The 27,522-nt window shown below is 53.3% G+C and overlaps 1 protein-coding gene across 4 annotated transcripts in view; it reads left to right on the top strand.

Moving 5' to 3' along the window:
* The first annotated feature begins 6,991 nt into the window (after window positions 1-6,991).
* FN1 (fibronectin 1) overlaps window positions 6,992-27,522 on the top strand; it is an 81,644-nt gene continuing 61,113 nt past the window's right edge. For all 4 annotated transcript variants that reach the window (XM_060257349.1, XM_060257351.1, XM_060257350.1 and 1 more), the window contains exons 1-11: window positions 6,992-7,138; window positions 7,953-8,090; window positions 8,894-9,025; window positions 10,484-10,621; window positions 14,791-14,949; window positions 15,374-15,565; window positions 16,481-16,660; window positions 22,435-22,611; window positions 23,638-23,790; window positions 25,049-25,177; window positions 26,580-26,723. In XM_060257349.1, coding sequence (XP_060113332.1) covers window positions 8,030-8,090; window positions 8,894-9,025; window positions 10,484-10,621; window positions 14,791-14,949; window positions 15,374-15,565; window positions 16,481-16,660; window positions 22,435-22,611; window positions 23,638-23,790; window positions 25,049-25,177; window positions 26,580-26,723 — 1,465 coding nt within the window. In that variant the 5' untranslated portion in view covers window positions 6,992-7,138; window positions 7,953-8,029. The remainder of the gene's footprint in view (window positions 7,139-7,952; window positions 8,091-8,893; window positions 9,026-10,483; window positions 10,622-14,790; window positions 14,950-15,373; window positions 15,566-16,480; window positions 16,661-22,434; window positions 22,612-23,637; window positions 23,791-25,048; window positions 25,178-26,579; window positions 26,724-27,522) is intronic.

The following is a 27,522-nucleotide window of genomic DNA, read 5'->3' as shown; positions in this document are numbered from 1 at the left end:
GCAAGACCCCACAGAGGCCAGGCTGCCAGCATTCGAAGCACAAGGAAGCCGTTGCTCCCTCTCAACTGTGGAGTCTTGTGAGCAAACAATTTCTACTTTGGGAGCTGCTGACCTTGAAGGACCACTGAAGGAAGCAGGGCTTTTTTGATAGTAAAAGTCCAGCAGGAACTCATTTGCATATTAGACCACACCCCCTGACACCAAGCCAGCCGGAACGTTGTTCCTGCTCATTAAAAAGCCCTGCAAGGAAGGCTAATAAAAAGAAAAACACTACACATGGTGTGTTCAGTCTGAACATGGAGACTAAGAAAAGGTAAAAACATAAATTCCTCTCACTCTACATCCTGTACCTTATCCTAAACCAATTAACTAGGATAGACTAGTGCTCCTTGAACGTGTCGTATTTAAAAAGTGCAGCATGGCTTCCATTCTCAGAGTTGAGACTTCTTCGTGAACAAAGTGGCATTTCCTCCCAGCAGCAGCAGCAGAGAGCCCCTCCCACCCCTCCCAGTGAAGAGCCAGGTGGAACCACAGAGCTGCTGTCCAGAGAACTGATCATCTCCCCTCCTCCATCTCCCTCCGGGGTCCTTCTCGCTCTTCCTGACCAAGAGGAAGAATCTGCCATCGAGCCATTGGGTTGCCCTTGAGGTGAGACTTAGCAGCCAGGTCGGGGCTGATAACCCTTTTCCTCTACTTCAGCCTGAGCCATGAGCATCTGTAAGCACCAGCGTCCTCTGCGGTGGGGCAGAAATGGCGGGGATGGCAGGAAAAGGAACTCCCAGCAGTCCCACCAGCCCACCAGGAAAAGGTCAGTTCGCCCCCTCTGAAAACTGCCTTTTGGGTGAAGTCCTCACATGGCACTGAACCAGTTGAGTTAGCTGCTACGGGGGCTAAGAGCCAGTTCCCTTTAGCAGTTTTCAACTGAAGCAGCTTCCCAGGCCCAGTTTTGCACCTGGCTTCTGTCAGAGAAGCTGCGTCATTTTGAAAGGAGGAGGGCTGCCTCCGATGTTTAGGTTTATCTTGCAGTTTAATGGAATAGTTGTTTGACTAAGTGGGCTAGGATGCTTAAATACCAATTCATAAATCAAATGGCAGCTTTTTACAAAAGCCAAACGAACCATTTCAATTTTTTTAAAAGTGAAAGTGGTTGAGGAACTGACTTCTATGAAGCTGATTACCACTAAGTGGCCGAGGCCACCCGAGCTGTTGCAAGCGCTCTTCTCCACGGCAGGCACGTGCCCCTTCGCAGCAAAGAGCCCCTCGCTTTCTTTAACGGACTCACCCTCTGGCCCTACAAGGCCATGTGCACCTGGGCGGGGGGGTGGGGTGGTGTCACCAGCAGCAGCACAGAGTGGCTGAGTCACCTCACATCGCCGTGGGCTTCCGGGACTAGAACTAGCTGGCCACAGCAGGCTCGTTTCTCCAGTGATATAGCAGTATTAAAACCATGTCCTTATTTTCAAAAGGATTACACCACTAGTCCACCAAAAGATACACACACAAAGTGAGACATCTATTTAAATTTCTTTAACCACAGAATGATTCAAAAGTAATGGCAAGCAATTGGGGAGAATCATCACCCAAATCTGGCTTTGGGGTAGTGACTCAATAACTATTTCTGTGAAACCCCCTTTTCTTTCCAAGCTGCAGGCTCTCTGAGGTCACCGTGAAGGATAAACAGGGAATAATTAAATGGAGCCCCCCCTTCAGTTTAGGGAGAGAGATGATCTCTGATGGATGCCTGGAAGAGGGAGTTCACCCGCTGGCCTCTGTTTGCCCAGATGGCCTGGATTGCAGTCTGCAGCTCCATGAATGGGAGGACTTGTGCCCCCCCTCACCCACACATTTAACACCAAGTCAACAAGACAACCCACAGGGAGGACGAGGGCAGAACCGACCCCAGGATCTGAGCTTTGTGGGCCAACCATTCTCTAGGGCAGGCACATCAGAAGACCATCTCTACCCCACCCCCACCCCAATAAACAACACAATCATGTTTCCAAGGGCTGCTTGTCCATTGCGGGTAGGAAAGATCCAGGTGGTCGCTGCATCCGTTGTTGATCTAATGGGGGATTAAGATGGATCACATTCCGATCCCAGGAGGAGAAGCCGGCCAAAGCAGACACCAGAAACTTCCGGAAAGAAGCAGGAGGGAAATCTGGTCTAAGAAAGCCCAGCAGAATTGGGGTTGCAGCTGGGGGGGGGGGGGGCGGAGGGAATGACCAATGGGAGAGAGAGGCCTTTGGGGAGAGGCTGCCAGAAAATGAGGTTCAGCTACTACTTTGAATGAGCAGCACGGAAATGACAAGAGAATGGGGACTCTCTCCATAACATGAACTTGAAACTATGGTTGCCAGCCTCCTGGTGGGGCCTGGAGGTCTCCCAGACTCACAACTAATCTCTGTATGACAGAGGTCGCTTCCCCTGGAGAAAACGGCTGCTTTGGAGGGGGGGGCTTTATAGCATTTATACCCTGTCAATGCCCCCCCTCGCCCCCCCCTGAAATCTCTGAGGATTTCCCAGCGTAGAGCTGGCAGGGCCCCCCGCCCCACACGAGCCATATTGAATGTAGCTCATCTTATGTCCTCAATAAAAAGGGCAGCCAACGGCACATCTGAGAGGACCTTGAATAAGCACAGAAGGATTCTAATGTGCCAGACCCACACCTGAAGATGGTTTTTTAAAGAGACAGAATGTGATTAAAAAGCTCTTGATCACTTTTTCATCTAAAAGACTTTTTCCGTTCTGGGCTCATCAATTATTTCCAAGAGGAATTTTCAGGTTGAGAGACCAAGACTTGCCACAATGTGCAGGGGCAGGAATCTCCTTCCCAGTAAAGCCCAAACTAGCAGGAGGGAAATGCGGATTTCGCGTGCAGCAGCAGGGGGAAGCCAACGCTCTGCTGGGGATTATTAGGAAAGGAATTGAAAATAAAAGGGCACAATTCCCTTGTGCCATCCCATTTGAAATACTGTATACAAGTCCGCTCACCAAAAAAGGATAATGCAGAAAAGTGCATTAGGAAAAGTGCAAGAGAGAGCCCAAGCGCCACTTTGCCTTTAAAAAAATGCACTCAGCACAATGAACCCTCCAGCCATCAAGCAGCCCTGTTTGCCCAGGAAAAGGAGAGAATGTATGATGGACAGCTGGGAACTTGCAGTGCCAGTCTGGGGGGAGGGGTGTCACAGGATCCGATATATTTTCCCATTTCCTGAAAGTAAAACAGCAATGCTCACTGGTATGGGATTATCAGGGGTTGCCTAAAGTTTTGCTGGTTTTTCGGGCAGGCTAAAGGAAGCCACAGAAGCAGAGCCCACCAAGATCTTTACAAGAATATGCCAATATATATAGAAAACAAAACAATGGCCCACAGACTGGAAATGCACAATCTACAATTCAATTCAATGGGAAAAAAGGAGACGCCAATGACTGCAGCATTAATTTCTCACAGGAGTAAAGAAACTATTACTGTATATGGAATGGGAAATGCCAGATGTTCAAGTTGGATTCAGAAAAGAGGCACGAGGGATCAGAGTGTAACTTTACACTCGTTACTGGAGCCCACAAGAGAATGTCAGAAGAAAATCAATGAAACACACACAAAGAGAGCCAAACCAGAGTGGAAACTGAGCCTGCAACTGTTGAACATGGCCTGGTAGGCCAAGTGTGTGTGTGAGCTCTTAGATTTATGCCCTTCTCCTCACAACAACCTAGTGAGGTAGGCAGGGGTCACTTTGTAGAAAAATAGGTGGTGGAGCTCATCTAGGGATTGTTATACAGCTGTACCTACTACTCAATGGACAAGGCGGTGACACTCTCAGGAGGAGAAGGTGGAACTCTCAGAAAGGTTCAGGAGCTGCACTCCTGTGCACTCCCACTGAATCCGAGGTCTGGAGGTAGGTGAGGCTGAGACTGACTGGCCCAAGGTCACCCAGTGAGTTTCCATGGCAACAGTGGGGATTCGAACCTCTGGAGGCCAGAACTAGAAGGCAGCATTGCGGAAGGCGTTCGCTTCTGTGTCCTGTTTGCTGGGACCCAGGTCAACTGGACGGCTGCACTCTATGAAGAGGATGCTGAATTGGGTGGACCGCTGGTCTGATCCAGCACGGCTCTTCCAGTGGTCTTAACTAAAGTGCCAAGAGAAGCAAAGCAAAGATTCTGTTGAAGGGCTGAACTACAGAATCTGGTTGTGTGAAAGAAAAACAAAACCTTAAAAGCTATTTCATATTGTCTCCTTGGTTCTTTAGCTGATATGGCATGTCCTGAAACACAGGGCTTACTGATCTTTCTAATGTCACAAATGCTACAACAAAGACTATCTTTCCCCTAAACTGAGGCGGTTAATGATTTGAGAACCATTTCTGTGCACAGCCTGCTTTTAGACTCCTTGGAAACAGACATGAAATGTTATGCTATATTTGCAGGAAGCTCTTTCCCAGCCTCTCAATCTATACATGTAGGAATGCATCGAGCCGTTTTGTATTAGAAATCCCTTTGAAAAAGCAGCTTAGCATGTTACTGCTGAGACAGAGATACTGAAGCACAGCCCTTAAAGTTCTGCAGCGGAATCCTCCACGGAATCTGTACGGGGATGCCTCTGGTATATCTTCATCCGCTTTTGTTATTTACTTTTAAAACCCCCAAGAACATGCCTCTTCTCTGAATCTTATAGATTTCCCCGTTCCTTGGCAACAAGACGTTGATAAAAACAAACTCCCCTAACGGCAGCATTTCCTTTTTTGAACGCCTTCAGCTGTTGGGGGCTGAGGAGGATCATATAAAGTCTCCTGGAGCCAATATAGTCATCATGAACTCACTGGGATGTCCCGGGGCAAAAAATGGTCACGGAAGTTTCAGTTCTCCATTTAGAAAATAGAAGAATAAAAGGAATGTGAGGTTTTATCCAAGGCAATCTAGAAGGCTGAAATGCAGCATACCCCATTGGAAAGGTTAGATTAATGCTCCATCCTTGTTACTTATTATCAGGAGAGTCCAAAGCAGAAATTATGTTTCTCATGCCTGTTCTCTTTTAGAACAAGACAATGGGATTCAGAGGTTGATCCACTTTTGAGATGTTATTTATTATGGGCAGGGCTTTTTTTTCTGGAAAAAGAGGTGCCAAAACTCTCAAGAGGGAAATGAAGGAGAAGTACACGGGTGCCCCTCATGAGCATTTTTTTAAAGAATTTTGTTTCCATGAAGAGGTTTCAGAACTCTATTCTGCTCTGTTCCCCTAGAAAAAAAGCCAATTACAGAAGTGAATACTTGTGTGTGTGTGTGTGTGAGAAAATGAGAGGGGGGGGAGAGAGAGGGGAGAGAGAGGAGTCCCTTTACTGAGGTGCAAAATCCAGCATTCAGAGATTCTGTGAAACAAAAGAACGTTTTGCATATTTCACTGTAAGATATTTTACATTTTTATTTATTTCAATCATTTATTCTGATACAAAATTAGCTCTGAAGAGTCAGCAATAATAATAGAAAAGAAAACTGAAATAATAAAATAAAGGCATAAGAAGGTGCAGGGGCACAGGCAGTGCAGCGGGGATCTAATGTTGAGCACAAATGAGGGAGTGGCCAAAGGGGTCCTTTCTCTGGCTGAGAGGCTATTTCTGAGCCTCAGTCAGGCCTCTGCATATCCCACAAGCCGGAAGGCAAAATTTCACAACTGTATTAGTTGTCCCTTGGGAAAAGTCTACAAGGAGGGAGACCTATAGTTGCTCAGATCTTCCTGGTAAAGTTGACATGATTGTAGCTAGATATTGAGACTGAGTATCATTGTAAAATGGGTAAAGCAGCAGCATGTGTTTGATAGACTCTAAGAACAAAAGAGAAGCCATGTTGGATCAGGCCAGAAGCCCATCTAGTCCAACACCAATTGGTCCAATAGACCAATTTTGCACTAGAGCTTTAATCCTGGTTTAACTCTGTCCCCAAACTGACTTTCTACACTAAAATCATAGAATCATAGAGTCATAAAATTGGTTTCTCACACACTGGCCAAAAAACCCAGCTGCCAACAGGAGGTTCACCAGTGGGGCCAGGACAGTAGAAGCCATCCCACTGTCCCCCCCCCCCCCCCCGCCCTGCAAGCACCAAGAAGACAGAGCATCCCTGCCCCAGACATAAGAACGTAAGAGAAGCCCTGCTGGATCAGGGCAATGGCGCATGCAGTCGGTGTCCCAGGGGCCAAACTACTCAGGCGCTCTCAGGAGGTGGGTCAGTGGGGCCCGGTCAGGACACCAGAAGCCCTCCCCCAGAATCCAGCGGGAGAGCTGCAGCAAGAGGCTGTGGCCCAGAGGCAGGCTTGGGGCGCGGCGAGGGCAGCCGGGGCAGGGTGGCCGGAGAGGACTGCTGGTCCCCGGCGGAGCAGCGTGGGGGGGGGGGGGGGAGAGGAGCAGCGGCAGCGCCTCCTGCCTGGGGAGCCCCCGCGGGCCGGGCCCTCCCGACGGGCGCGACAGGACAGGACAGGACGGGCGAGGCGGCGGCTGGCGCTCGGGGGGGGGGGGGGCGAGAAAGGGCGCCAAGAGGCCGGCGGGGGGGGGCGGTGGCGGGAGCCCCTTCCCGGCTGCTGCCTCTGGGCCGGGGTCGCCCCCTCCCTCTCCTCCCTCGGCCGCGGCCCCTCCCCTGCCTCCCGGCGCGGCCCAATGGGGAGCGGGGGCGGGCGAGGGCGGCGGCGCGCGGGATAAAGAGGGTCCGGGCGGCGGAGGCGAGGCGAGGAGAGGCGAGCAGAGGAGGATGCTGAGCGCCATGCCCGCCTGTCTGCTGCTGCTGCTGCTCGGCCTGGGCCTGGGCCGGGCTGCCCGGGAGGGGGGCCCGCCGGAGAGGAGCCCCCGCCAAGCCCGCCAGCAGCAGCAGCAGCAGCAAGCGCTGCCGGGGCCCGCGGCCGCCCAGAGCAAGCGTGAGTCCCCCAACCCCGCTCCCCCGGGCTGGGCGGGAGACGGGACGGGAGGGCGGCGGGGGGGGCTGCTGCGGCTTCTCACTCCCTCCCTCCCTCCCTCCCTCCGGGCAGCCGGCTGCTACGACAACGGGCAGCACTACCACATCAACCAGCAGTGGGAGCGCATCTACCTGGGCAACACCCTCGTCTGCACCTGCTACGGCGGCGGCCGCGGCTTCAACTGCGAGAGCAAGCCCGAGCGTGAGTCTCCCGCCCGGGAGCCCGGGGGCGGAGGGAGGGAGGGAGAGAGACGGGGCTCCCAGGGCTCGAAAGGGACACGGATTCGAACCCGCAGCCCTTTGTCCCTGGCTGGCTCCCCCGGTGGCTGCAGAGAGAGCCCAGGGCAGGGCTCTCTGGCCCTCGTGCTCTGCTGGGCAGATCTTCTGCAATCCCTGCCGGGCTGCTGGCAGCGGGCCTCCTCCTCTTCCCTCCTGCTTCTGGTTGCAAGTCCTCCTGCCCGGGCTTGGATTCCATGGGGTGGGGGGGAACCGCCTCCGGCCCTGCTGCTTTCAGGGGGAAGAGGAGCTTCCAGACCAGCGGTGTGAACAGGAGGAGGGGGGGGCTGCCAGGGGGCACCACAAGCAGACAGCAGCCGGAAAGCCTCTCCTGAGGGTCTTGCTGACTGTTGGGCTGCCTCAGCCTGCGGAAGCTGCTTCTCCAAAACCTCCTTCTCTGCAGGGATTTCAGGGCAAACAGGAAGCCCAGGCAGTGTGTGGGGTGGGGAGGGGGGAGGCATTCTCGCTGTTGCAGTGAGGCCCAGTAGATGAGCCCTGAGATGCGGGGAGGAGGTCTGGCTTTTGCCTATGAACTGGCCCCTTCCTTGCCTCCACCTGTGCAGCACCTGGCCCATGGTGGGGGAGGGGCTCCTTCCCTGGCCTGTTCCCCCTCGTGCTCTCTCGCCTGCCTCCCCCCCTCGCCTGCTCACAGCCACAGGCTCCCTGGCCCCCCACTCCCCGCATCCCTTGAGAGGAGCTGTTCTGCGGTGCTGATGCTCTTTCCCCTCCCTGCCCCTCAGTGGAGGAGACCTGCTTTGACAAGTACACGGGATCCGCTTACCGCGTCGGGGAGACCTACGAGCGGCCCAAGGACTCCATGATCTGGGACTGCACCTGCATTGGGGCGGGACGCGGCAGGATCAGCTGCACCATTGCAAGTAGGTCAGGGATGGAGGCAGCTGTGGGGCTGGTGAAGCCACAGAATTGGGGGCGGGGGTGGGGGTTTCCGCTCACTGCAAGGAAGCAGGGGCAAAGGATTCTGCAGGCCAGTAATGAATTCGAACTGTGAATGTTCTTGGATTTATCTGCTTGTTTACTTGGTTTAAGAGCCCCATGGTGCAGAGTGTTAAAGCTGCCGTACTGCAGTCCTAAGCTCTGTTCAATCCTCGGTGGAAGCTGGGTTTTCAGGTAGTCGGCCCAAGGTTGACTCAGCCTTCCATCCTTCCGAGGTCAGTCAAACGAGTGCCCAGCTTGCTGGGGGGAAAGCGTAGATGACTGGGGAAGGCAATGGCCAAACCACCCCGTAAAAAGTCTGCCATGAAAATGTTGTGAAAGCAATGTCACCCCCAGAGTTGGAAACGACTGTTGCTTGCACAGGTGACCTTTCCTTTCCTTACTTGGTTTATAACCTGGTTCCCTTGCTGAAATGCTGATTATAGCATTATCAGTTCAGTCAGACGGCCTAAGACATCCAGCCAGCCTGCTCCCATCCCACAGATGCCAAGCGAGAGAAGATGGCCTCCTCCTTCCCCTGAGCCTCAGGCCTTCTCCCAGCCAGCTCAGCAAGAGTCCCCTTGGGGGGGTTTAGCTCAGAAGGCCTCTAGCTGAGTCCCTGCAGAAGGACCTGGCACAGCCAAGCTGTGGAGCTTTCCTGGGACCTTGGAGCATCTCTGCCCACCTGGGCTGGGTGGGGGGCCCACAGCCTGGATCTCAGGCACACCCACCCGTTCCCTTTCCCCAGATCGCTGCCATGAAGGGGGCCAGTCCTACAAGATCGGGGACACCTGGCGCAGGCCGCACGAGACGGGCGGCTACATGCTGGAATGCGTTTGCCTCGGCAACGGGAAAGGCGAATGGACTTGCAAGCCTGTGGGTAGGTCTTCCTTTGGGGCTTCTGGGTTTGTGAGACGTTCTGCAAGCAGCTTCTGACACAGTCTGTGCGACTCCTTCCGGTAACGGCTTGGCCCGGAGGTGAACTCTTGGGGGCAGAGAGAATCACAGAGTTGGGTATTCTCGTCCAAGCCCTGGCAATCAGCATTTCCCTGGGCGTGTAAGGAAGGGCCATGAGAACTAAGCCCCGATGCAGCCCTTCCTGCCCTCCTTCTCATGACCTGCCTAAGTTCACCAAATGACCATTTTGCCTCTGTTAGAAAACTTCCAAGGTAGGAGAGCCCACCACCTCCAGAGGAGGAAGCCTGTTCCACTGAGGAACTGCTCTGACGGTCAGGAAGCTCGGTTCAAGTCTGACTTTCTGGAACCCAGAAAACAACTCCACGCCATCCTCTGTAGGACAGCCCTATGTGGCAGCTCTTGCTGAGATGATTGTTGGTTGACACAGTTATTTCACAGAGAACGTTTCCCAGGGCTGCAGCTCTTCATGCTTTTAGCTTGTCCAGGCTGCCATCTACAGAAACAGCCGGGTTTGTTGCTGCCGTGAGGGGCTTGGCCGGCTGCTCACGGAAGCAGTAAACTGGATCTTGTTCTGTACCATGTCCCTTGGGTGGCCAGGATGCTCTGCTGTCTTTCTTCCTGTACAAAAATGTTTCCAGCATGTAGAAATCCAGAGCATCAGGGAGAAAAAAGCCTTGTAGCCCTGGTGTGCTAGTTTTCTGCGGGCAGTAATGTTTTTCCCAAGGAGAAACCTTCACTTCCTACATTCAGAAAGGGCACAGCACAGGGATGTGTCTCTCCACGCAGTGAGCAGGAACCCTCTTCCTTGTTAGATTTCATGTGCCGCTTTGTCTTTATTTGCCTCATTTATTTGGGCAAGATATGAGTAGGTCCATGGCCATGTTCCCTCTATGCTGTGGAGTCTTGTGAGCAAAAATTCTACTTTGTGAGCTCCTGGCAGTAAAGCTGGGAGCTCCTGCAGAAACTCGTTTGCTCTGGGTTAGGGTTAGCTAAGACAAAAATGTGTGAGCCAAAGGCTAAAAATCTGTGAGTTGGCTCACACTAATTCCACTTAGAGGGAACCCTGATGCTTCTTGGGCCTGCTGCTTTCTGGTGAAGATTTTGTTGAGAATGCTGGTTTTGTGTTGGGGGTGAAGGAGGAGGAAGGGCTGTGAGGTGGTTGCAGCTGCCTTGCAGTGACCTTGGTGGGGTTTTCTGGGCAAGGGACGTCCAGAGAGCTGGCCACTGCCTGCATCTGCCTAGCAACCGCGGACTTCCTCAGAGGTCTCCCATCCAAAGACAGGCCAGGGTGGCCTTGCTTCGCTTCCAAGATCTGAGGAGACTGGGCTCACCTGGGTCATCCGGTTTGTGCTGAATGGAATTCTGTGCATGAAATAGGCTTCTGCTGCCTTTCCAACATTTCCCACTCACTTTCCTGTAGCGGAGCGGTGCTATGACAATTCTGCTGGGACCTCCTATGTGGTGGGAGAGATCTGGGAGAAGCCCTACCAAGGCTGGATGATGGTGGACTGCACCTGCCTAGGAGAAGGCAGCGGCCGCATCACCTGCACTTCCCGAAGTAGGTACCACCTTTTGCCGGGCGGGGGGTGGGGGGCGGATGCTCAGGGCACTTTCCTGGAGAAAGCCTAAAAGTGTTTGAAGTATGCAGTGTTGCTTGCCGATTTGCATATTAATGTGGAATACATAACTCTAAGAATAACCTTCTTAATTACCAGAGTGTCTTTGTGCATGAAGGCTCACCAATGCGGAATCTGAGCAAGCTCTTGTGTATCTGCTGTGAGGGGAAGGTTTTCCCTCCTCATTTACTTCTCCACTCCTCCCTCCAGTAATGGCCAAACATAAGCTGTACCTCCCCAACACAATGGAAACAATGCCTGTAGCCGTAAAAGAAATGAGTGCCCTCAGTGGCTGTTGCTAGGCAACTGAAACAGTATTGCCAGCAGTCAAAGGAAGGGAGAGTGAGCAAAACCCTTTCCATGGCTATTCTGGTGTTTGCGGGAGGAGCCGCAAGGACCAGGCCCAGCTGCAGCTACTCAGGCCAGCTTGCGTGACTCCCAGGCCTAGCTGCTTGCTCCTCTTCTACAGCAGCTACCTCCATGGAGCCAGTGAGGTGTAGTGGCTACAGTTTAGATGAGGATCTGGGAAGCCCAGGTCTGAATCCTCACTTCTCTGTGGAGACTCACTGGATGACTTCGGGCCAGTTACAGGTTCTCAGGGCAACCTGCCTCACCTCAGATAAAGTGGAGGAGAGGAGAACGATGGAAGTTGTTTTAGGTCCACCTTGTGGAGAAAGGCGGGGGATGAAAGAAGTGAATAATAAATAGAGCTGAAGATGGGAGCAGATAAAAGATAGCTTTGTTGGTAGACAAGAAGGAAGCAGGAAAATTTGAGAGGCTGTGGGGGCTGCCAGGAAGCAAGGAAACAGTAGCATGAGGACCAGATGTTGGAGAGAGTGAGGGTTGTTGCAGGTTCCCCTCCATTGTGTCTGGGTCCAGTGGCCAGCCGTGTGCAACAAGAAGCAACGCTACTTGTGGTTTCCTGAGTGGTGACTGCCAAGGTGGGGAACGCTGAAGACAGCGGAGGGTGGGGGGTGGGGAAGAGAGTAGGAAGCAGGGAAAGAGGAGAGGCTGCGGGGGCTGCCAGGAAAAGGAAGGAGGAAATAGTGATGATGGGAGGGGGGAGGAGATGCCTCCCACAAAGCCTTGGGGGTGCCTCCTATATATGTAAGTTCAAATGGATAAGTAAATATGAAATAGCAAGGGTAAAACAGAAGCGATGATCTCGAATGCCAAGAAAAAGGCACGATTAGATAATTATATGTTCTGCTCTCTTTTGTTGCTGTGTCTGGAAATGTATTTAAGCTTAGAGCAGGAATTTCCAACTATATCCTAAATTTAAATGAAATCTGTTCTGTCAGCTTAATACACATGCTAGCCGAAATAAGCAGCCCTAAGTTTCTTGAAGGTTGCACAGGTCTTATATCCTTCCCCCAGGAACTGATCCCAGTCCCCTGACAAGTAGTTCATTTATCTGTCTACCTTGTGAGCCCCCTTAACAAGTTTCTGGATAGACACCTTAGAAACTTGATAGATAAACAGTATTCTAAGCCCGCAGGTGAGATGTAGGGACTTGCATATAACATTTATTTGGTATGTAGGCAGACTGGGATTAAAACTCTGGTTGAAGAACAACATCTGGTCTGTGGGTGACACCTCTGTTTATTTTGGAGCTCCTCCACCCCCACCTGCAGTGCCCAGAATACTTTAGGGAGTGTCCTGGGGCTTGCCTACACCCCCTCCTCACTCAGGATTCCTCGGACTTTCTGTCGGGCCCACTTTAAACCAACTCCTGGGGCGTCATTCTGCTTAGTGGCCTCAAAGCAAGAACACGTGGTCCTTTCAGCCCTTTCGGGTTTATGTCCTGCAGGTGAGGAGGCTTCTGCAAAGGCCTCAGGGCTCCTTTCATCTCCCAGTCGTAAGATCCTGCGTAGTGGCCATCCAGGGGGGGAATGCTCTCCTGGCCAGATTACACAGCCTGACAGTTTCTTTAAGCTTGTCTGACTTTCTTGCAAAGTCTGCAGTTGCTGGCCCGCAAAGATGGAGTTCCCCCGTGAAGTATGGATGTCCACCAGGTGTTATTCCCATCCAGCCATCAGTTTGAGCTTTCTGAATGGTACCTCAGAGGTCTTCTGGTTCCCAGCTCTAAATGTTTTGGAAACTTAGGTCCCTGGGTGCCCATCCACACAGACAGGGATCAGGCTGCAGGCTAGTTTCCTGGCAAGCACGCGGTATCCCATTAATCCAATCTGGCATCTTTCTAATGTGTTTCCCACATGCCGGGCTTTGTTGCCAAAGAGTGTGAAGGGAGTATTTGGAGTGATGCTGAGGTCTCCTTCTACCAACTCCTGTGACAGGGGAGAGGGGAATGCCCTTACCCGGGCACCTCCACTGGTCTCACGGCTTTTCACTGCTGCTTTCAGTTATCACGTAGAGGAGAAAGATGGTGAAGGTTTTTGTCAGGTCCTCCTGCTTTCCTGGAAAACTGAGTGAATGGAAAAGTTAGTGGGGGTGTCTGTTAGGTGGCTGTCTGTATGAAGGAGGTGCATGAGGGGTAACTCTTGAGAGAGGGAGAGAGAGCGCCTGGGCTGTCTGTGAGAGAGGAGAACCGAGGCTGAGTAAAACCACCCTGGGGTGAGGCTTAATTCTGGGCATTTCAGACAGTTCTTTCTCATGCAAGCAAACAGTTGCTGCATTGATCCCAGAGCAGAGGTGTGGCAGCCTGGGGGAAACTGGGAAAATGCATTACAAGGTTTTGCCTCATTCCCCCCCCCCCCCCGAAAGATTTTTTTCAATGAAAGCCAGGTGGTGGTGTGCAAAATCAGTTCTGCTGTAATGAATGAATTGAATCCTCATACTTTTCATATATGGTTGCGTGTCCATTCTGTTTATTTGCCTGGATATCATAAGGCTGCATGCGGAGAGCACCAGATATTGGGCTGTCTTGTCATTTGGCTACATTCAGTCACCCACAAGACAGCCTAGTTGTGGAGATTGCTGTGGCACAATAGCCAGTGCTTTCTGGATGCAGCCTTAATCCCAGGTAAGTGTGCAAAGGATTGCTGCTCCCATAACCTGTTTGGCCAGATAAATGTGGGGAATGTATTGCTTCCAGTTATAAATTAGAGCTCATCTCTAATCAACAGCACTAATAGCCTCAGTCATGTATACTTGCCATGACTGGCAGAGTTCGCCACGTTCTCAGGCAGTAAATCACTGAATCTCAGAGCCAGGAAGCAACGTCAGGGGAAGGCCTCTCTGCCCTGTTGTTGGTCCCCCAGAGGAACTGGCTGGCCACTGTGTTGAAGCAGGATGCTGGACTAGATTGACCCTCACTGGTCTGACACAGCAGGGCTTTTCTTATGAAGGCCGCTGCCTCTCTGCCCCGTTGTTGGCTTTCCAGAGGAACTGGTTGACCCCTGTGAGACAGGATCCTGGACTAGATGAACCCTCACTGGTCTGACCCAGCAGGCCTCCTCTGATGTTCTTATGAAGGCCTCAGCTTCTCTGCCCTGTTGTTGGCCCTCCAGAGGAACTGTTTGGCCACTGTGTGAGACAGGATGCTGGACTGGATGGACCCTCCCTGGTCTGACCCAGCAGGGCTCTTCTGAGGTTCTTCTCAGGGGAAGACCTCAGCCTCTCTGCCCTGTTGTTGGCCCTCCAGAGGAACTGGTTGGCCTCTGTGTGAGACAGGAGGCTGGGCTAGGTGGACCCTCCCTGGTCTGACCCAGCAGGGCTCTTCTGATGTTCTTCTCAGGGAAAGGCCTCGGCCTTTCTGCCTTGTTGCTGACCCTCCAGAGGAACTGGGTGGCCCTTGTGTGAGACAGGAGGTTGGACTGGATGGACCCTCCCTGGTCTGACCCAGCAGGGCCCTTCTGTGCTTGGAGGGAAAAAGGGGCTTCCCCTCAACACTTTCCATGCTGTTGGGTAAAACTCCCAGGTTTGTCACTGCATGAGAGACCTCTCTGGTTCCCCATTACGGAATGAGAATATCTCACAGCCTAGTTGTGCAAATGGACGTGAATCAAGACGCAGTGATAAAAGAGGAAGTTGGGTTTGGTTTTCTGTCACTCAGGCAGGTCAGCAGCCTCTAACTGGACCAGCCTGCCTGACGCCTCGGCCTCCTTTCCTTAGGTCCCCTCTGTTAATGCTCGTTCTTTCCCCTCCGCAGACAGGTGCAACGACCAGGACACCAGGACCTCCTACAGGATCGGAGACACCTGGAGCAAGAAGGACAACCGAGGGAACCTTCTGCAGTGCATCTGCACAGGGAACGGACGAGGGGAGTGGAAGTGCGAGAGACACTCCTCCCTGCAAGCCACGGGAATCGGTCAGTGGTGGTGGCTTGAAGAGAGCCATGAGAGAGACCTGCATGTGTCTTGTTTCTGCAAGGCCTGCAAGGACTCCCAGTACTTCCCTCAAAGTGTTGCTTTTGCACTGAGTGTCAAGATTGCCCCACCTGCATGCTCATGCCCTCCCCCCCTCTATGAACTGGGAGGCTGAGGGCCGATTGCTTTGTGATGCCTCTCCCTCCAACCATTCACAAAATCCCACCCTTGGAAACATGGGAGCCAGCCCTCTGGAATGTATCACTTTGCTAAGACACGCACTTGTGTGTGTGTGTGTGTGTGTTGGGGGACACAACTTAATGTTAAAGAAGAAGAAGGCATCAGAAGTTTAGCTGTGCCTTTGCAGTGGCAAAGGCCTTCTGGGTCTCGGTCGATCTCACCCTCTGCTTCCATCTTCTGCCTCAGGAACTGGCTCGACCACCTTCACCGATGTCCAAACTGCCCTTTACCAGCCCCAGCCCCAGCCTGCCCCTTACGGACACTGCGTCACGGACAACGGCATGGTGTACTCGGTGGGCATGCAGTGGCTGAAGACGCAGGGCAGCCAGCACATGCTCTGCACTTGCCTGGGCAATGGAGTCAGTTGCCAGGAAACAGGTATGGACCAGGAGGGGCTCTCAGGCTGCAGAACAGAGGCGTGGCAGAGGAATACACGGAGGAGCTACTCAGTGGGACTGGGGTGCTGAGAAGGGCCAGCATCCCGCTTCCAGCTGCAGGCAATTCCTCCAGCCTCAGGCCTCTTCCCCCGGTTTAAAGACAAGCCTCCTGGAAGTGTCTCGACTCAATCCTTGTCCCTTGTGGCTCCACCATTAACTGAACTGAGGCATAGCTTCAGGCTTCTGTATTTATTTATGTAAATAATTCTTTTGGGCCCTGCTTTTTGCGCTGTGGCGCAGAGTGGTAAAGCAGCAGTACTGCAGTACTGTGGTCTGAACTATGCTCACGACCTGTGTTCGATTCCGGCGGAAGCTGGGTTCAGGTAGCCGGCCCAAGGTTGACTCAGCCTTCCATCCTTCCGAGGTCGGTAAAAGGAGTCCCCAGCTTGCTGGGGGGAAAGTGTAGAGGACTGGGGAAGGCAATGGCAAACCACCCCGTAAAAAGTGCTGTGAAAACGCTGTGAAAGCAACGTCCCCCCAGAGTTGGAAATGACTGGTGCTTGCACAGGGGACCTTTCCTTTCCTTTCTCCCCATGGGGACCCCAAGTGGCTGACATTGTCCCCCCCCCCCTCCATTTTCTCCACATAACAACCCTGTAAGGTAGGTTAGGCTCTGTATGCAGTCAGAAGATATTACTGATCTATTTGGCAGACTGTGGTGAAAGTTTACAAAATGGGGTTTTGGTAAAATGGGGTTATTAGTGTCAAGTAATATTAATAGAGGGTACTGCGAAAGAAAGGGCAGTGGAAGCTAGAATAAAGAAAGATAAGAAAGGCTCCTTGCTAAATCCTGCTCAGCCTCCTGTTTGTGGCTGTGCTGCAGGATCCTGACCCAGTGTTCTGTTTTATTGTGAAGCTGTGACGCAGACCTATGGAGGAAACGCCAATGGGGAGCCTTGCGTCTTCCCCTTCACCTACAACGGGAGGACTTTCTACTCGTGCACTTCGGAAGGCCGCACGGATGGGACGCTCTGGTGCAGCACCACCTCTAATTTCGACCAGGAAAAGAGATACTCGTTCTGCACAGAACAAAATGGTAAGCTCTTCGAAATAAATGTGGGTTTGGGGGAGGCGAAGGAGAGATTTTGGCAAACTGGAGGAGAATGTGACGGACCTAACAACAGGAATTTTGGTAACGCTCCTCTGAATTCGGCAGTTGACACGTTCAGGCAGAGGCTCAGTGGAGGGAAAGTGGAGAACTCTTTCAAGGCAGCTTCAGGGAAGAGAGAAGGAAAAAACTGAGGAACTGGAGATCTGAATCCAGGGCAAATTCTCCTTAGACTCAAGAAATCTGGGTTTGAGCTCTGTGATCATCTGTAGGGTTGCTAGACAATTTTGGACAAGTTCTTTTTTTGTATTTTTTTATTGTATGTGTGTTCGCCTGCTTGTGCATCTGGAAGCCATGGCAACCTCTGGTGACTGCCCCTACTGGGGTCCTGGAGGAACTTCAGAGAGGTGGCTGCATAAAGCCTGCCTCTGGCTCTGGCCTTCCAAGGAGGTCTCCCGTCCAAGTGCTTGCCAGCGTGCCTGGGCTCTGCGGGTCAGGGCTGCGTTGTGTCTCTTGTGGCCCTTGGCCTGGCCACTTCTGACTCCTGGGGGCTGGGCTGCTCCTTCTGCACTGGTGCAAAGCGGTCTGGATCCGCCAGGCCTCAGCGCGCAGTTCCTGAGAAGCTGAACCTGCTTTTCATCAAGAACCATTTGGGCTGCGGAAATTACTCCGCAGTTACACATTTGGATTCTTTTACAGGGCTTTATCAGAGGATTCCATAAATGTAGGTGGGAAAGCATCTTCTGCAAAAACTCGCGTCGTCTTGTAACCTCTTTGGCTCTAACTGCACCCCTCCCAACTCCGGGGCAGGGAGGACGTGTCTAGACATGAAGCTGGCCACCAGGGACAAGCTCCCTCTCTGTGATCTGGAGTGGCTTTTGTGGTTGTGTGTGTCTTCTTGGCTGTGTTTCAATCACTCCAGTCAAAGGAATGCCCCTATTAGGTCTGAGGGAAAGAAGCCTCCTGAGTGGGATCTGCGCAATGTTGTGATGTCACTCTCGGATCTGGACTCCTCGGCCAGGGGGCCATATATAGCAGAAATCTGGAGCTTCTCCTGGGACTCGGTGGGGGGGGGTTCTCCTGACAGCATCTTGCCTGGAACTGAGTGAGGCTCCTGCGGTGTAGTTAATTTGTCCAGGGGGGAGTGGAATGTCTGGCTAAAACTGCCCCTTTGGATGCTGTTGATCATTTCCTCAGTCTCTCTTCCCTCTGCATTAGAGAAATGCCCCCCAGCCAGCCATAAGGTGGCCACAGTTAGGGAGGCTGAGGAAAGCCTTTGTCTCCAGATTTTGGCCTCCCAAATCATCGGGTCTTCCTTGTGCAGCAGCAGCTGCCACCTGCAGTGGTTCTGCCGTCTGTGTCTGCTTTCCAGATCCATTCAGACTGCTCAGAATGAGGTCTCTTGTTCTGAGCGCCTCTGAGAAAGTTGTGCCTCTTCGGAAAATGCTGATCAGCAAATGTCTCCTTATCAATCTTGTGGTGAGTGGAGCACAAAAGAGAGAGAGAGAGAGAAATGAAATGAAATTGGGAGAAGAGCAGTGCTCTGTGATGGGAACATGGACCGGCTGTGTGGGTCAAGAGAGGTGATCTGGCCACTGCTTGCAGAACCTGCTCTCTGGCATAGAGCCCTGCAACACCAAAAGGCTGACCGTTTTCTTTGAATGGGCTCTTTAGCTTGGAGAAACGTTGATGGAGGGGTGACATGATAGAGGTTTACAAGATTATGCATGGGATAGAGAAGGTAGAGAAAGAAGGACTTTTCTCCCTTTCAAACAATACGAGAACTCGTGGACACTCAATGAAATTGCTGAGCAGTTGGGTTAGAACGGAAAAAAGGAAGTCCTCCTTCACCCAAAGGGCGATTAACACGTGGCATTCACTGCCACAGGAGGTGGCAGTGGCTACAAGCATAGACGGCTTCAAGAGGGGATTGGATCAACATCTGGAGCAGAGGTCCATCCGTGGCTGTTAGCCACAGCGTATTGATGGACCTCTCTGTCTGAGGCAGTGATACTCTGTATTCTTGGTGCTTATGGGGGGGCAACAGTGGGAGGGCTTCTAGTGTCCTGGCCCCACTGATGGACCTCCTGATGGCACCTATTTGTTTTTTTGGCCACTGTGTGACTCAGAGTGTTGGACTGGATGGACCATTGGTCTGATCCAGCATGGCTTCTCTTATGTTTTTATAGACAGCTTCAAGAGGGGATTGGGTGAAGATATGGAGCAGAGGTCCATCAGTGGCTATTAGCCACAGTGTATTGTTGGAACTCTCTGGGGCAGTGATACTCTGTATTCTGGGTGCTTGGGGGAGGCAACAGTGGGAGGGCTTCTAGTGTCCTGGCCCCACTGATGGACCTCCTGATGGTTCCTGGTTTTTTGGCCCCAGTGTGACACGGAGTGCTGGACTGGATGGGCCATTGTCCTGATTCAACAGGACTTCTCTTATGTTCTTATGACTGGGGCAGTGATGCTCTGAATTTTTGGTGTTTGGGGGGGCACAGTAGGAGGGCTTCTAGTATCCTGGGTCCACTGGTGGACCTCCTGATGGTGCCTGTTTTTTTTTTTGGCCCCAGTGTGACAAGGAGTGTTGCACTGGATGGGCCACTGGCCTGATCCCGCAGGGCTTCTCTTATGTTCTTATGTGACACAGAGTGTTGGACTGGATGGGCCACTGGCCTGATCCCACAGGGCTTCTCTTATGTTCTTATGTGACGCAGAGTGTTGGACTGGATGGGCCATTGGCCTGATCCCACAGGGCTTCTCTTATGTTCTTATGTGACGCAGAGTGTTGGACTGGATGGGCCACTGGCCTGATCCCACATGGCTTCTCTTATGTTCTTATGAGACACAGAGTGTTGGGCTGGATGGGCCACTGGCCTGATCCCACAGGGCTTCTCTTATGTTCTTATGTGACGCAGAGTGTTGGGCTGGATGGGCCACTGGCCTGATCCCACAGGGCTTCTCTTATGTTCTTATGTGACGCAGAGTGTTGGGCTGGATGGGCCACTGGCCTGATCCAACATGGCTTCTTTTATGTTCTTATGTGACACAGAGTGTTGGACTGGATGGGCCGTTGGCCTGATCCAACAGGGCTTCTCTGATGTTCTTAACGGGCCTGCTGCTGCTAGTGCTGGTCATTGCAGACAAAAACCAGGGAGCCTGTGGGTGGATTTTGCTAAAAGTTAGGAAAGTAGAAGAGGCTTCTCTGAACAGCTTCTGCTGAACCGAGCCTTGGTCTTCTGCTCCCTCCGTCTGTCTTTCATCCCAGAAGGTTCTGTGATCAAAAGGTGCCTCTCTGCTCTGATCAGAAATGGGAGCAGAAGTGCAGATTCTTCAGGAAAAATGTCCGGCCAGAAGGGACAAAGCAAAGGCAGGAGTCTTCAGAAGGTATCTCTTCTGGTTTCAGTGTCAGACGGGTGAGGGAGGAAAGTGCTGTCCAATCACAGCTGTTTTATGGCAGCCCCACCCCACCCCCACCTTTTCGCGGCATTCAAGGCAAGAGATGTTCAGAGGCGGGTTTGTGACGTTGGCTTCCTTGGTGGCAGGGTGGCCAGCCTCCAGGGAGGGACTGGAGATCTCCTGGGGAGACCACCTGGAGAAAATGGCGTTAGACCCTGCCGAAGCCCCTCCCTTCCCAACCCTGTGCTTCTCAGGCTCCGCCCCCATCATTTCTGGGTGTTTCCCAGCTCGGAGCTGCCAGCCCTCCTGGTGGTTTCCCTTCCGCGGCCTAGGCAGGGCCGTCCCTTCTCAGCTTCCAAGGTCTGACCTTCTAGGCCAGGGGTGGCCAACGGTAGCTCTCCAGATGTTGTTTGCCTACAACTCCCATCAGCCCCAACCAGCATGGCCAATGGCTGGGGCTGATGGGAGTTGTAGACAAAAAACATCTGGAGAGCTACCGCTGGCCACCCCTGCCTGCTCTAGGTCTGTCTGGGCCCTGGAGTCTCCTGCAATCACTGGGCTTCTGTCTCGCCCTGCCTCTTTCCCCCCTCTTCAGTCGCACCAGCTGGTGTGCCTGGAACTGTTCTTGGACCTTTTGACTTGGCGTTGTGGGTGGTGGTGGTGTCTACAGCAGTGGTGCCTCAGGACTGCTTCCCTGAGGAGGGCCTGTTTCTACTCCCCCCCCCACTTTCTCAGCTCAGGGTGGCCGCTGGGCTGGCCACACTGGCTTTTCTGCCTCCCCCCCCCCACCCTGTGCCTCCAGCCCTGGGCTGCCTTCCCTCCTCCACAGGGTCCCCATTTCCTGGTGGTCCCACAGCTGCATGATGGCCCCAACCCCCTTCTGGGCTCTTTCTGAGATCCTTGCCTGGACCCCCCAGCCCTGCTGAGTCAGCCTCTGCTTGGTTGTGGCTTTGGAGGCGTGATGGGTGGGTCTGCGGCTGAACCCAAGCAAAGCACTTCTCACCCAGTGGCTGAAGTGCGGGAGAGCATGTCTCTTCTCCGCTGTCCCACTGAAGTCCACGAGGCTTGCTTAGAAGTGCCCCCTCATGCATGCAGCGGGGCCTTCTGTTAGCAGCTGCAAATGGCATCTCTAGAGAAAGTCCACATGAATCTCCACCTTGAGGCTGCGTCCTGCTCCATTTCCTACCTTATTTTTAGGATGCAGACCTGGTTTTGGCTTCTGGCTGCCTTGGCTGAGAATTCTGCACTGTTTCTTCTTCAATGCTGCACCTATTTCCATCCCACTTTGATGTTTTAAAACAAGGAGCTTTCTTTAGCAACTGGGCAACACTGATTATAATGTTCTAATGGGAAGGACCTCATGAAGGAAGGAAAAAAGGTCCTTAAAATAGAACTCCGCTAGCAGCACACGTCTCCTCCAGACCATTTGGCTGCAATTAGGGATGAAAGCCGAAAGCCTCCAAAGCCACTTCTGCTCTCTCACCATGCCCACACCTCCCCCCCCCCCCAATCCATCCATGCGGCGTCTACTATGCCCGGCCTTTCACCAGCCGCTCTGTTGATGCAGCTGCAGCCAGGGTGGGACAGGTTGGAGGGTTTGCTCTCCAGGCTCTCTGCCTCAAGGAGACACATCAGGCTCCTTGCCTGGAGAAACGGGGGACCAGGAGAAGCCGTCTGGGCCTTGGATGCAGATGAGCTTTTTGGCTGTGAGCCCAACAGGCAGAGAACTGTTTGAAAGACTGTGGAAATTGCTGCCAGGGAAGCAGAGGTGGCTTCTGGAGGGGGGCCAGGTGGTGCTCTGTGCCTTCCCCACTTCATTGGGCATGTGTGCTCTGCTGAGGCAGGACGTGTGGGGTTACAGTACATGCATCGCCCCTGAGATTAGGTCTGCTCTGCGCATGCATCTTGGTTGAGAGCCAGGGTGGTTGGTGGTGAAGAGGGTGGGACTAGGATCTGGGAGACCCACATTTGAATCCCCAGCTTGCTGGGTGACCTTGTGCCAGTCACACTCTTGTAGCCTAACCTACCTGGCAAGGCTGTTGTGAAGATGAAATGGAGGAGAACAGAATGAGGTCAACCACCCTGGGGGTCCCCACTGGGTGAGTGGGGGGAGGAGAAAGGCCAGGTATGAAGGCGTTAAGCAAATGTATTAAAACAAATCCTTGAGATGTGAGGGCAGGTTCCTTGCCCTCTGAGAGCAGCCGGCTGTCCTGGGGGCAGAGGATGGAGGTCTTTTGGAGCCCCCGACCCCCTCAAGGCCCTGAATGTCGGAGCAAGTGGTGGAGCTCAGGCGGGGGGGGGGGGGGAGGAGCAGCGGCTCGCCTGGTTCTGACCCTCTTGGGTTGCCTGTTGCTTCTTTGCAGTCTTGGTCCAAACGCGGGGCGGCAACTCCAACGGGGCCCTCTGCCACTTCCCCTTCATCTACAACAGCCGGAATCACACCGACTGCACCTCGGAGGGGCGGCGAGACAACATGAAGTGGTGCGGCACCACCCCAAACTACGATGCCGACCAGAAATTTGGCTTCTGCCCCATGGCAGGTGAGCTGCGTGCGCGTTTGGTGCTGTCAGTCCAGTGGGAAGCCTCTGGCTGGCTGGCCGGCCTCTCTGCTTTTCCTTGGGGTTGGCAAGGGATGGTCCAGGTGCTCACGAGATGTCTACTGTAAGCTATGAACCTTGAGTCTGTGTTAGAAGTCATTGAAATCGGGTTCCAGTTTGACAGCCTGATAACCGAAGAAGACCAATATTGAAATGTCTTGAAATCCAGAGGGGACGTCTTATGAAGGCTGTAAGGATGTCCTGGTCCTTCCTACGTGAAAGGATTTCAGAACTTTTCATGGACTGTATGATGAACTTTATTTTCTGAAGGAAGGAATTGTTGAAGACTACTAATCCCTCTATCAGAAACTGTGGAAGCAAATGATTTGCAGTGTATTGTAAATTGTAATTTTTTTGGAGGGAAGGTATGATAACATTGGATACACTGGTTTAAATTATGAATAGGATGGAAGCAATTGTGTTGTTTTTCAGCAGTACTGTTTGTAGCAGCATTGATTTTTTTGCTTGCATTTATGCTGAAACCCTTTCTTCTGTGGTCAACAGAAAATGGACAGGATGGGCAAAGATTCACCAACCTCCCCCCCCCCACATGGCACTTTTGCTCAGACTGACGGCCCCTCCCCCAAATTCTTTTTTTTTCTTTAAGCAGGAGGAATGTTTCATGATTCTCTGTGTAGCGTCTAGTTAGGCCTTTATGCAAACAAAACTCTGCCTTTTTGGTGTATTGGTTGTCATGACTGCTTGGGGTGGGGGGGCTGATGAAGTCATTGGGGGGGCTGCTGACATCACAGGGCAGTGTAACTGTGAGCTGTACCCCTCTCCCCAGGGCTCCAAGGGGAAACAGGAAACCTGGCTGGAGTCCAGCTCTCCTTCCTTCCTTTAGCTTCCGACTGTCGCCCTCCCAGATTGCTCAGCATGTAGATTTGTGGCATGTGCTGCTCCAGAGCAGACAAGGGAGATGCTGTTCCCCAGGGGCAAGCTTATTAACCGTTGCCGTTCCTTCAACAGCGCATGAAGAGATCTGCACCACCAACGAGGGGGTCATGTACCGGGTCGGGGACCAGTGGGACAAGCAGCACGACATGGGCCACATGATGAGGTGCACGTGCGTGGGGAACGGGCGCGGGGAGTGGACCTGCATCGCCTACTCCCAGCTCAGAGGTATGTCTGTCTTCTCTCCCACCTCCGCAGCCCCACTGACAGATGGTGGGTCAGATCCAGCCCTGAAGCCATGGGAGGAATGTGCCAGGATCAGCCGCCTTTGGGCGTTTCTGCTCCCCGATTGTGGCAGAGTCATAGCCCAGTGTGCCCCTCCTTCCTTCCGTCCTTGTCTTCCCTTAGTGGAGGTGAAGGGGAGAGGGAGCCATTTTGTCCCCCCTGTTTGGGAGACCATCAGGGAATGTGTGTGGAGAAAGGACCTCACAGCTGACCTGCAGGGTGCTTGTTTTGGACGTTGTTTCTGCACTTTGCTCCGCTCTGGAATCCTCCAGCTCCAGCCGTTTGTGTTGCCAAAGTCCAGATAGCTTCAGTGGGTCTCTCTGCTTGCCTTTGCTTAGTTGTGTCCCTGCTGGGCTGCGGCTCAAATTTCCACTCCAGGGGCACTGCTCTGGGGGAGAGTTCAGAAGTCAAGCTGCCTCTTATTGTCACTGGAAGGAGGTCTAGTCATTCCCTGTGTCCCACCTAGAGGATTTGATATTTGGACAGACAGGAAAACTTGCTGCAAGATTTGGGCTGCGTTACTGGTTGACCAGCATGTTTTTAGGAAATTTAGCGCTGTCCTTCATCTTATGCAGAATGCCCCCCATGTGCATAGGATCTGAGTGGAGGGTGTGATGAATATTTATTTATTAATTTATTATTTATTACTTCCCATTTATATCCCGCCCTCTCCGCAAGCGGACTCAGGGCGGCTTACAACATTATAAAAACAATCAATCCAATAAAACATATAAAACCATAATTTACATATATTAACTTTAAAACCATTCTATAGCGCTATTTCAGTCCCGTATAGGCGGTATTGACTTCTCGACCAAGATTGCCAGAATAAAGTGTGTTGATCAAGCAAAGGGATGGGGGGGGGGCACTGTGGGAGTCTGTAGGGCTGTGAAGCCACCAGGGAGAGAACTGAGGGGCAAAGGGAAGGCAGGGGATGAGGAGATTGAACCGTGACAAGAAGCCCTTTCTGGAAGAAGGCGTGGGGTGGGGGGGACCCGGGGGGCCTGTCTTCTAGATGGTGGGGCAGGGAGGTGTTAGACCCCTCAGGGAGGATGGGCAAACGGATGCCAAGTGGCCATGACCAGGGTGTCCTGTGGGGATCCCTCCGCTTGCCTTTTGGGATAGATGCCTCTCCCGGCTGTGTGTTTGAGTTGTGCCGCGTGATCCGGGGCAGAAACATCTGGCTTGTTTCTTGGCACAGACCAATGCATCGTGGACGGGATCACGTACGACGTCAACCAGACCTTCCACAAGCGCCACGAGGAGGGGCACATGCTGAACTGCACCTGCTTTGGCCAAGGGCGGGGCCGGTGGAAGTGTGATCCTGTGGGTGAGTTTGGGCCCAGCTAGAATTGCCACTGGGGTGGGTTTGTTTCTTCCTGACCACCGCAGCATCAGTCAGATTGCCACAGGTCTGGCCAGAAAGGCCTCCTTGCCCCGCTTCCTGCTGGGAATCCCTTGCAGAAGTTTCCTCCCAGACAGCTGGTTTCTGCTGGAGGCAGACAGGGAACTTCTCCAAACCGAAGAGGCCAGATGAGCCATCCCAAGTGTTGGGGCCTGGTTTCCTTTCCAGGAGGACTGGGTCCCACGCTCGCTCTCTCTCTCTCATGGCGTAAGCGGAGTCAGTCCCTCGCCTTTGGCTGTCCGAAAATGGAAACTTCTCTCCCCTCCCTCCAGCTGGGAGGGGCCGTGGAGGGCTGCCCCTCCCCCTTCCTTTGAGCCTGCCCAGGCCCCTCCCACTGGGGTTGGAGGATCATGCTGCTGAAGGGGGGAGAGCGGGGAAAGACCCTGAAGTCTGCTGCCAGACCCCGCGCCTGAAGGGCCTTTCTCTCGTAGCTGAGGGCCTGGCCTTCACTGAAGGGGCAAGAGGCCCCCTCCCCCCGGCTGGTGACCCTTCCAAGTCTGACCACAATTTCTTTCTTTCTGGAAATGAACAATGGCTTTTTTTCTGAGCAAAAAACCACCCACCCCCTCCCCAGCCATTCTGATCAAATGATGAGAAAATTCTCTTTTTTCCCGTCTCTGGCTCCTCATTCCCTGGAGAGTCTTTATTTAACGTGCTTTTCCTGGCACAAGTTTCAAAAGCTCTGGCCGATGGAGAAAACATCTGCACAGGATCTCACCCATTAGTGTCTTTTGGGAAAACGTAGCATCGTTTCACAAAGGGAATGAACTCATTCTTGGAGTTAAAATCTAATTTTGTTCTTTGTGGGGGGCGGGGGGGCGGCTAGTGGAATGTGAATGGGGCTGTGTCCCCAGGGGATGAGGGCCAGGCAGCTGCGGGAGTGTGCCCACGGCCCTCACATCCCATGTGGGCAGCTGTGGAAGGAAGAAGGGTGAGAATGTTGGGGAGGGGCAGGGTGAGCCTCTTCTCCTCAGCTCCCCTGTTCTGGCGGGCCTCCCCTGCGTCCGTCAGCCGAGAGTTGCAACTGTGAGGACCACTTCCCTACAGAAGGCGCTGCTGCAGCTGCTGCCCCATTTACGCAGCTCTCCAAAGCCCCATAGCCTGCTGGGCATTGGCCCTCCGAAGAGCGGCATGGCCCCAGAGGGGGTGTCCTCCGCCAGGAAGGTCCGGCCCCTCCGGTTGCAGAGCCCCTCCCTCTGCCTGGCCCAAGCGAGGGAGGGAGGGAGGGCTTGCCAGGAGCCCCAGGGCAAGGTGGAGGAGTCCTGGAGGGGGGTGAGGAGGAGTGCCATCGTCCCTGAGATAAAGCCCCTTCTCCCCCCCCTTTCAGACCAGTGCCAGGATTCGGAGAGCCAGACCTTTTACCAGATCGGAGATTCGTGGGAGAAGCACGTCCATGGCATCCGATACCAGTGCTACTGCTACGGGCGGGGCATTGGCGAGTGGCACTGCCAGCCTTTGAGCGCCTACCCAGGTAAGACTCTTTTGTGGAGGAATGGAGGCCCCTCAGAGCACGCCTCCTGGTCTCCCGCCGTCCACATTGTGCTGAATGCTGCACAGCCCTCCCTCTCGGTCAGGGTTTTCTTCACCGTCTTAACAGGAGAGGGAGACAGGAAGGCAACGTGGGCCTTCCTTAGTAGCCTTTGCAGAAATCGCCTCTGCCCCCGCTGCCCTCTGATCCCAGGAGTCCTCCGGGAGGGTCCGTCCCTAGTGGCTGCCAGCCCTTCTCTTCCTGCCACAACAGCCTCCTGTGAGATGAAGGGCAAAGGGTGGAGCCCAGTGGAGCACCTCTAAGACCCGCAGAGCTTAATTCTGGGTGCAAGGATCCGTGTGCAGGTGCGCTTCCTCAGAGAGGTGCCGTTGGGGATGCAGGTTCCCGTGGTCATTTTTCAGGGAAACGCACCGCTTTTACTCGGATCCATCTGCTTAACTTTTCTCTTTCCAGTTTGGGTGTTTTTCACTGCTAGCTTTAAATTTTCCTTCTTAAAAAGGCACCAGCTTTTTTCCTGGCAAGATCCCTGGCTTCTTAAGAGCAAGGAAGGAGAAAGCTGGGCCTCTTGACCTCTTCCTTCTTGCGCTTTGCTGAGGAAGGCGCTGACAGCCCAGCTCTGCATGTGGGTTAGAGCTGCTGGTTTCCGGGAGGAGGCGGGCTTCCCACCAGGTCACACCATGATTCAGCCCCCCCCTTCCTTCCTTCCTTCCTTCCTTCCGGCTCTCCCGGGGTGGGCAGGAGCAGCTGGCTCCTGTTGCAACCCCAGACGGGTCTCTTTGCC

Source organism: Heteronotia binoei, chromosome 16, assembly GCF_032191835.1.
Source record: "Heteronotia binoei isolate CCM8104 ecotype False Entrance Well chromosome 16, APGP_CSIRO_Hbin_v1, whole genome shotgun sequence".
In the NCBI taxonomy this organism is placed as follows: Eukaryota; Metazoa; Chordata; class Lepidosauria; order Squamata; family Gekkonidae; genus Heteronotia; species Heteronotia binoei.
Note: the sequence above shows the minus strand (reverse complement) of the source record. Positions and strands in the feature narration are given on the sequence as shown.